The following is a 9,340-nucleotide window of genomic DNA, read 5'->3' on the forward strand; positions in this document are numbered from 1 at the left end:
AGATCCTGCCGTGCGTCATCATCTAACGTCAGTGTTAGTACTTCCGAAATTGACTTCGGCGCTGCCTTCACACGCTGTCCGACGTGGCGATTGGCCTCACCTAACTGGACTGGAGTTGGCTGATCCGCACTACGATCGACCCGCGCCGGTTGACGCCGTATTAGGAGCTGATGCATACGGTCTTCTACTTAGAGAAGGCCTAAGAAGGGGACCTGCTGGATCTCCATCGGCTCAGGCGACCTCCTGAGGTTGGGTGTTGATGGGTCACACTACGACGACGCCCTCGTCGCCTAGCGTGTCAGCTTGTCACGCTACAGTGTCTTGTACTGAAGTGGACCGGACGCTTCAACGATTTTGGGAACTAGAGGAGGTACCATCGGAGCCGATTTTGGGACCGGAGGAGCAGCACTGCGAGCGTTTATTTGCGGCGTCGCACGCTCGCGACCCGCATGGACGCTACATCGTTCGCCTACCAAAACGCACGGATTCTCTTGTGCCTCTAACGAATAACCGCAAGGAGGCTCTTCAACTGCTGGTTAGCTTAGAACGTCGCCTGATGCGCAATGCGTTACTACGAGAACATTACACCATGTTCTTGGAAGAGTATCAGCGTCTTGGCCACATGGTTCCTATTCCAACGAAGGAGGTTCATAGCGAGGATGCCTACTACCTACCGCACCATGCCGTCTACAAGAAATCGGGTCCAATGGATAAAATACGCGTCGTGTTCAACGCGTCTCACCGCACGTCTTCCGGCTACGCGCTCAATGACCTGCTGCTGCCAGGTCCTAAACTGCAGTCGGCGCTTTGGGTAACCTTGACCCGCTGGCGTCTCTATCCTTACGCATTTACATCCGACATCGTCAAGATGTTCAGACAAATTCTGGTTAGCTCGGAAGACACAAAGCTACAGCGTATTTTATGGTGTTCGGATCCGGCGCAAGAAGTTCAGGACTTCCGACTGATAACAGTGGTCTACGGGACTACCTCAGCTCCGTACTTGGCTCTGCGGACTCTACTCCAGCTAGCAGACGACGAGGGACTTAGGTACCCTTTAGGGGCAGACGCCATCCGCAACCACTCTTACGTGGACGATATCCTTGCCGGAGGCAATTCTCTCGAACAGGCAACGGAAGTTCGGCGTCAGCTGGTCGCGATTCTTGCTGCAGGAGGATTCAACCTAAGCAAATGAGCAGCCAACGTCCTACAACTATGTCCAGATGATGGGCCGTCCGATAAGCTATTCCACGATCGGGAGGGTGTGAGCACGCTTGGCATCTTATGGCAACCGTCCGACGACACCTTTACTTTAAGAGTGGCTTCGGTGACCAATAAAGCAAATTGCACGAAACGGACCGTCTTGTCGGACGTGGCTCGCTTTTTCGACCCCTTAGGATGGGCGTCGCCTGTACTTATTTTCGGCAAGATCTTCATACAAGATTTATGGATGGCTGGACTCAAATGGGATGAACCTCTGCCAGATCAACTACAATCGCGCTGGACGAAGTTTGCAGACACCATGCCGGAACTGGACGAAACTGGCTTTCGATACCCCGATTCGTTCATTTCCACGGAGCAGAGAACGTCGAACTGCACGGATTCTCCGATGCCTCGAGCCGTGCATATGCGGTCACTATATACTTGCGGTCTACAAGCCCTTCGGGGGTCATCTTCACCCATCTTTTGGTCGCTAAAACCAAGGTAGCGCCCGTCAAACAGATCTCCATACCGAGGTTGGAATTATGCGGCGCCTTATTACTAGCGAGGTTAATCCGCTGCACACTCAAGGGCCTCGACATGGAGAACATGCCGGTCTATGCTTGGACTGACGCTGCCGTAGCGCTTGCCTGGATTCGGGGCCACCCGGCGCGTTGGAAAACATTTGTTGCAAACAGGGTGGCGGAGATACAATCTCTCGTGCCGCCTCAAAACTGGAGATACGTGCCGACCACGGACAACCCTGCTGACGCTGCTACGCGAGGAATAAAGCCGCTAGAGTTAGCCGCTTTGGAACTTTGGTGGGCTGGTCCGCCTTGGCTCGCTTGGCCAGGAATCCACTCAACGGAGCCGAGCCCTCCCACGGACGGACTGGAGGAGCAGGAATCACGCGCGGTGGTGGTTGACCTTGCGCGTCCAGCCGAAGAGGACAACGACTTTCTAACCAGGTACTCAAGTACGCTGAAATTGCTGAGAGTAACAGCATTCTGTTTTAGATTCTTTGATCACGTACGTCGTCGTAACCCGAGGAGGACAGGGTTCCTGTCTCGAGATGAGCTGGAGACAGCTCGCATCCGCTGGGTGTGGATAGCTCAACGACAGGACTTCGCGGAGGAGATATCTCGTCTAGAGAGTGCGAGGCCGCTGCCTACCCGGTCTCCGCTCCTAGCGTTGAGGCCTCTATTGGACGAACATGGACTACTGCGAGTGGGAGGCCGTCTCCAAAACGCTTTGCTCCCGTTCGCGGAGAAGCACCCGTTAATCCTACACAAGGGCAGCCGCTTATCGCTGCTCCTTGTAAGGGAAGCACGCCTCACTTCATGGGGGCCCCCAGCTCACCCGGAGTCTGCTTCTACGGCGGTATTGGATCCTACAAGCCAACTCTTTAGTTAGTGAGATCGGTGATTCACGCCTGCGTGCGATGCGCGCGCTTCCGAGCAGCCACCGCCGAACAGCAAATGGGTCAGCTGCCGGCGGAGCGTACGCGACCTTCACGCCCTTTCCAGTCTTCTGGGGTGGACTACGCTGGGCCGGTGCCTCTCCGTTCCTGGAAGGGTCGAGGTCACCAGGCCACCAAGGGCTATATTAGTCTTTTTATATGCCTTTCCTCCAAGGCCGTTCACTTAGAACCGGTCTCTGATCTTTCGAGCACCTCTTTTATAGCCGCCTTCCGACGTTTTACGGCAAGGAGAGGCCATTGTGAGCTGCTAATGAGTGACAACGGAACTAATTTCCGGGGCGCTGCCCAGGAATTGAGGTCTATGTTCCGATCCGCCTCTGAATTCTATAGGGAGTGTGCAGCTTCTCTCGCCAACAGCGGCACCCAATGGTCTTTCATCCCGCCCGGGGCTCCTCACTTCGGAGGCCTTTGGGAAGCCGGAGTCAAAGCAGTCAAATTCCATTTGAGGCGTATCATCGGAGACACCCGCCTCACCTTCGAGGAGATGGCGACGCTCCTGGCGCAAATAGAGGCCTGCCTCAACTCAAGGCCCTTATATCCGCTCAGCAGTAACCCGACAGACCTGAGCGCTCTCACCCCCGGTCATTTAATAATGGGGGAAGCGACCGTAAACTTACCGGAGCCGTCAAGAGCGGACGTCGACGTCAATCGCTTGACGTCGCGCTGGGCCTTAACCTCGGCTTTGAGAGACCATTTCTGGCGGAGGTGGTCATCAGAATACGTTCACCACTTGCAGCAGCTCCGGAAATGGACGAAACGAGCACCTAACGTGACGGTGGGCGGTCTCGTGCTATTGAAAAATGAACTGCAGCCCCCGACAAAATGGGCATTGGCTCGCATCATCGAGCTCCACCCTGGCGCCGATGGTCTTGTCCGTGTAGTCAGTGTACGAACCGCCACCGCTACCTTCAAACGACCGATCGCTAAGATCGTACCGCTGCAAGTTGAACCGCAAGCCGACCCGGAACTCGAACACGACAACTGATATCGATTCCATTGCGATCAAACCGCGCCTTTGCATTGTTGTCCCACAAGTCGTTGCATCTCTCTAATTGCTATACTATAGTTGTTACAGCCGTCACCTCATGGCGGGCGGCATCTCATTTTGTAAACGAATCTTCGTCCCAACGGACGAGGCGGGCGGTATATGTTGAGAGATTGCCGAAATCTAACGCGCTGCTTCGATTATTATTCCTCGCGCCTGTTTGGTTCTAGCGCTCTCGGGCCCTTCCCCCGCGTCTAGGTGGACCGAGTAGCTTGGAGAGCAGGGGGATGGGGAGCCGGGGAAGCGACGACCGAGAACCCCGACTTTTGCGACTTTAGTCTGTTTTTCACCTCGGAACGATAACACTTGCGACAGCCGACTGATACTCAGTTTCGAGTGCGAAATATATCGAATCGCCGAGAACGTGCCGAATAACCCCGCGCTAGCTCGGTTATATCCATCGTTTACGCGCTTGCGTGCGAACATTAGTTATTCTATCAACCATAGTCGAACATTAATCATTGTTATCCCGAAGTGATTATCACGTAATAAATGTGGAAAGTTTAGTGACCTCTGACTCTATTTTCAATGCATCTCCGATTTCCTTCTCGTTCTCTCTCTCTCACTCTTTCGCTATACTCCGATCTCAGTAATCGAGCAACCGGTCTTGTTAAGTGAATCCCGTTGACCGTTCTACACGAGAACGTCGCGGGTGAAATGAACAACGTGTGTGTACAGAAACTTGACATACATACATATTAATTTTAATAAAATTCGAAAGACTAATAAAAGATTAATCGCGATTGCATGTATTAAGTAATATTCCAATGATCGTCCATCAATATTTCTTGCAATTATGAATATAGCTTATTCAAGTTTAACATCGCGTAATAAAATAACATAATGTATCATGCTCGCTAGCAATTAAACAGATTGTACTTATACTTAATATCTAATTTGTAGGCTAGTATTCTGATGGTACCATCATAATGTGTAGACAATGTACTCTTAAAATATATGAAAGAATAATTTTTGGCGCGTCTTAACATATTGAAAATTAAAATTTTAAGCCGCGGATCCCATGCGACCCGGATTCATTTTACATATATTAGATGAAAAAGTTTGTACGCTTGTATGCTGATGGTATCATCATAATGTGCAGTCAATGTAATGTTAAAATATATGAAAGAATAATTTTTGGCTCGCTTTATACAATAAAAATTAAAATTTTTAAACCGCGGATCCCATACTGCGCGGATTCATTTTACGTATATTGAATCAAAAAGTTTGTAGGCTGGTATTCTGATGGTACCAACATAATGTGAAGACAATGTACTGTTAAAATATATGAAAGAATAATTTTTGGCGCGTCTTAACATATAGAAAATTAAAATTTTAAGCCGCGGATCCCATACGACCCGGATTCATTTTACATATATTAGATGAAAAAGTTTGTACGCTTGTATGCTGATGGTATCATCATAATGTGCAGTCAATGTAATGTTAAAATATATGAAAGAATAATTTTTGGCTCGCTTTATACAATAAAAATTAAAATTTTTAAACCGCGGATCCCATACTGCGCGGATTCATTTTACGTATTGTTACGTCCTGGCCTGCACGAAGGAAAGGCCGCTCGAAGGTCGTAACAGCGTTTTCCCGAAATCGGAGTGATTTCAGGTCGAACGGACTGTCTGGCCCTTTTGCAGGTCAACGACTGGATAGTCGCTTTTACCTGGCTTATTTCAGGGGTCCGTTCGTCGGTCCTTTTCGGTAAGGGAATTAAATCCCTTTTACGCGGGATAGGACCTTGTGCGATCTCGGGGGATATATAAAGGAACGCAGGGGTTTAAATAAGACTTTAAATTCGCGTAATGTAAATAATTATCATTTATTCAAAAAAAAATAAAATCTTAATAATATTCGGAGAATTAGACATTTGAATTTGTGGACATGTATAAACAATTATATATGAGTGTGTGTGTAACGTTGATGTGCTATGAGGCGGTTGAGAATTCGCGTTGGCTTTTGATCGTCCCGTTTCAATCGGAGAGCGCGTTTCAATGCTCGACGGGCAGCGATTTCCACTTATTAAGTTTAGTCGCGATTCCGGGGATTTATTCACTTCCGTGATCGTAGAAGAATGAAAGTACTCACTGTTGGCTGTATATTATTTGGTGAGCGGATTGGCAGCTATAGGTTGATCCTCAGGATCGATGATTCCTTCGAGTGGTGTGGGCGAAGGTGTAGGTTGACTGATAGCTGGTTGTTGAGCCTCGATGGTCACAATGTATGTTTAATGCGAGGATCCAGAAGTGTGTAACTGCCACGATGTAGGCGGAATTAATAGCGTTCTTGGAAGATTCGCTGCTTTTATACTATTCGTCTGCCCTTCCTATAGGGCAAAGGGCGTCCTCTTTTCTTGTGACTCATAGTCATACGTTCGGTGTTTAATCCCCTTTGCGCAACGTATTGCTTCCTTGTATGAAGAGTTCTTTCCTAATTCCGATCTTTGGTCTACTGATAGCGTGTGTCGATCGTGATATTTCAACATTACCTATGACTTATTGATCAAAGTGTAGGTTTCGTAATCTCACCGATCGAGTTGTTTCACAATCACTGTCTTTCTCCGTTTAATTCTTATAACTAATTTCGGTCTTATAATTAATATGTTCGCGGAACGCGAATCTGCGTAAATCGGGGAGGAGAAAAGAATCGTGCAGTCCACAGGACGTAACACCCCCCGTCTTAGATAAATGTTGGGGGTGTAACACAACATTTGCAAAAAAGAAATAAAAAATTTTCGATTCTTTTCTTGCCGCGATTTACGAATATCGGTAGAAAGAACCACATTTAACCTGTTGGTTAATTGTGCTTCCTTTAGTTAACATGTATCTCCTTTTTTTGAAAAGGAGGAAAGAAAAAGGCGACCACCAAAACCCCTTCCTTATTCTTTCGTTCTTTTCTTACATTTTTTTTTTTTATTATATTTTTTTTTTAATTTTATTTTATTACTGGTAAGGTGCGCGTGGAATCTTTTTCCTTTTATTGTTCTTCTCTCCCTCTGGGAAACACAGCTTAGCCCCATCCGTCTACCAGGTGTTCGTAGTTGACGTATAGAAATTCTTCTATACATTCGATACATTCTTCTGCAGGTTTTATTAGTACGATTATTATTTCGCACTTAGTGCAGTTTGATTGGTTGTCTGCTGAGTCCTTATGGACTAGATTGTGGGGTGGTAGTGTCATATACTCCTCCTTGGTTGGTATTTTATTATAACATTCTTGGCAGATTTTAGAGTGGTCTTCAGTATTTTGATAGATGTTCCCCCGTGCTTGTATGACACATCGGATTTTCATCAATTTTAAATAAGTTTCAGGGTGATCTTGTGGTCTCCGTCGATGGGTCCTTGCCGTATTTCTTCTGTTATTTTAGGAGTCCATTGGAGTTGATGATATATTGGCATTGTTATACTGGAACTGACGATCAGGTAGTTTTTCTATAGAATGGAAAATGATTCCACGTTCACGATTACGAAGAATATTAAACTAAAATATTGGTGTATACGTGTTGGTTATAGATATATATATGTATATAGGTAAATTCCTTCTCTCTTCTTACTACTGAAGTTACAAAATATAACTTATTTTAATCTAGAGATAAAAAGACAATATTTTATGTATTTGAGACTATATAAAAAATTTTTTATATATATATATGTCGCAAATATGTGTGTGTGTGTGTGTGTGTGTGTGTGTGTGTGTGTGGGTAGGCGAGCATAATGTGCTATTTAAAGAAATATGCAATTCTGGCGATCATCTATAACGCGACGGCTAATAAATCCGAGCTGCCGGCCGGTGCGTCGGCGCAAGCCCGCGCGCGCTCGCTCTAGCGCGTCGTCAAACATCGCGCGCTCTCGCTCTAGCGCGTCGTCAAACATCGCTCGTTCGAAACACCGGCCGCTCGAATCATCGCGAGAAAACAAACGCGCGGAAAACAAACAGCTTTGTCCTCCGGCTTGCGAGAGAGTCCTTTATCGCTCCGTCACGAGACCAAAAATTGATGATCTCATTTTTGGTACTTTCTCGAAGGTCGAAAAGGATAAAGCTGCCCGTTTAGCGCCGATCGCTCTCACTCGTCTTGACGTCGTTCGTACCGATAGATCGCAGTTCGCAAACAAGTTTCCTTTGTTATATCGCACTTCCGGCTGATAAACAAGCTTCGCGCAGCGATTGCACTTCTCGCAATCGCCTTGTATAAATCTCTGTACATTAACTGTAAATATAGTGCCGTGTCAAACATTCTTTTGTGTCGTTCGATTCTGTCTCTCTCGTTCTGTCTCTCTCGTACTGTCTCTCTCGCACTCGCGTCCGCGCACTACACCGCAATTCGCACACTTAAACTGCACATTTTCTGGTCCTTCGAGCCGGATTCTCGCGTCCTAGTGGTACCCGGCACCCGCAGTTGTCGCGACTTCGGTGAACCAGTGACGCAGTGGTGAAGTGTTCGTGCATTCTGAAACAGAATGGAGGGTTTAATCAACTCTCAGCGCGAGCTCCACAGGCGCATCGCCCGCATCTATGAGAACTTGAAGAAGATGGGTTCCGCCAAGCTGACCGCCTCCTTGGCGGAATCTGCGAGGAAGGTCCTAGAAACAAAATGGACGAAATTTGAGGAGCAGCATGAACACTTGTACTCCGAATACAGCGATGAGCTAAAAGGCGACGATTACATCACCTCAGACTTGGCGGGTTTCGTCGAAGACGCGTACATACGGCAACGCGCCGCGCTGTTGGACCTCGAAAGGTCGCTCTCCGCCGCAACGACGTCGGAGCCCGCGCGAATCGAGTCTACATTGTCGCGCAAGACTCTGCCTCGGATCCAGCTGCCTCAATTCTCCGGCCGGTTCGAGGAGTGGCCAGCCTTTCGCGACCTGTTCCGGTCGATCGTCGTCGAGGAGCCGTCCTTGTCCAAAGTAGAGAAGATACACTATTTGAAGACAAGCGTGAAGGGCGACGCCGAGCAGTTGATCCGGAACCTGCCGACAACAGAAGACAACTTTGAGCGCGCCTGGGCCACGCTAAACGATCATTATGAGAACAAGAGACTCTTGGTGAGATCCTACCTGTCGGCCTTCACATCACTGCCGCGAATGAAGACTGCTTCCGCGTCAGGTCTTCGTCGCATTTTTCACGGTGTGCTCTCCACCGTCGGCGCTCTGGAGGGCATCGGGCGTCCGATCGGAGCCTCCTCGGATCTTTTCGTCCACCTAGTGGTCGAGCTTCTCGATCCGAAGACTCGGCGCGAGTGGGAGAGCTCTCTTGGAAAATCATCTGAGCCACCGACCTATGAGGAGCTTCGCACGTTCCTGCAGGAGCAACTGATGACGCAGGAGGTGCTGCAGACGATCAGCGCCGAGTCGTCCGGCAAGTCAATGGAGAAATCCGGGAAACCTGCTCGCTCCAGTCTAGTAGGAGGTAAAGGGCCGGACTCGAACCGCAGCTGCCCCCTGTGCAAAAGGGAACACTTTTTGGCTTATTGTGACCTATACAAGAGGAAGACGGCACAGGAGAAACGCGAGGCCGTCACTACTCACCAACGATGTTGGAACTGCTTGGGCCGCCACTTACTTGGAGAGTGCAACTCCGCCAAGGTATGTGTCAAGTGCTCAGCTCGT

The 9,340-nt window shown here is 48.4% G+C and overlaps 3 protein-coding genes across 3 annotated transcripts; all 3 read left to right on the plus strand.

The window, feature by feature from the left end:
* The first annotated feature begins 259 nt into the window (after positions 1-259).
* LOC145948859 (uncharacterized) lies at positions 260-1,192 on the plus strand. Its single transcript, XM_083058406.1, has one exon. The coding sequence runs from the start codon at positions 260-262 to the stop codon at positions 1,190-1,192; it is 933 nt and encodes a 310-aa protein (XP_082914532.1).
* A 614-nt stretch (positions 1,193-1,806) lies between these two features.
* LOC145948857 (uncharacterized) lies at positions 1,807-2,610 on the plus strand. Its single transcript, XM_083058403.1, has one exon. It carries the CDS (start codon positions 1,807-1,809, stop codon positions 2,608-2,610), a length of 804 nt encoding a protein of 267 aa, XP_082914529.1.
* A 317-nt stretch (positions 2,611-2,927) lies between these two features.
* Positions 2,928-3,662, plus strand: LOC145948858 (uncharacterized). The gene has a single exon (XM_083058404.1). It carries the CDS (start codon positions 2,928-2,930, stop codon positions 3,660-3,662), a length of 735 nt encoding a protein of 244 aa, XP_082914530.1.
* The last annotated feature ends 5,678 nt before the right edge of the window (positions 3,663-9,340 follow it).

Source organism: Prenolepis imparis, unplaced genomic scaffold, assembly GCF_030444845.1.
Source record: "Prenolepis imparis isolate NDT839.2.m4 unplaced genomic scaffold, iyPreImpa1.0 SCAF_779, whole genome shotgun sequence".
In the NCBI taxonomy this organism is placed as follows: domain Eukaryota; kingdom Metazoa; phylum Arthropoda; class Insecta; order Hymenoptera; family Formicidae; genus Prenolepis; species Prenolepis imparis.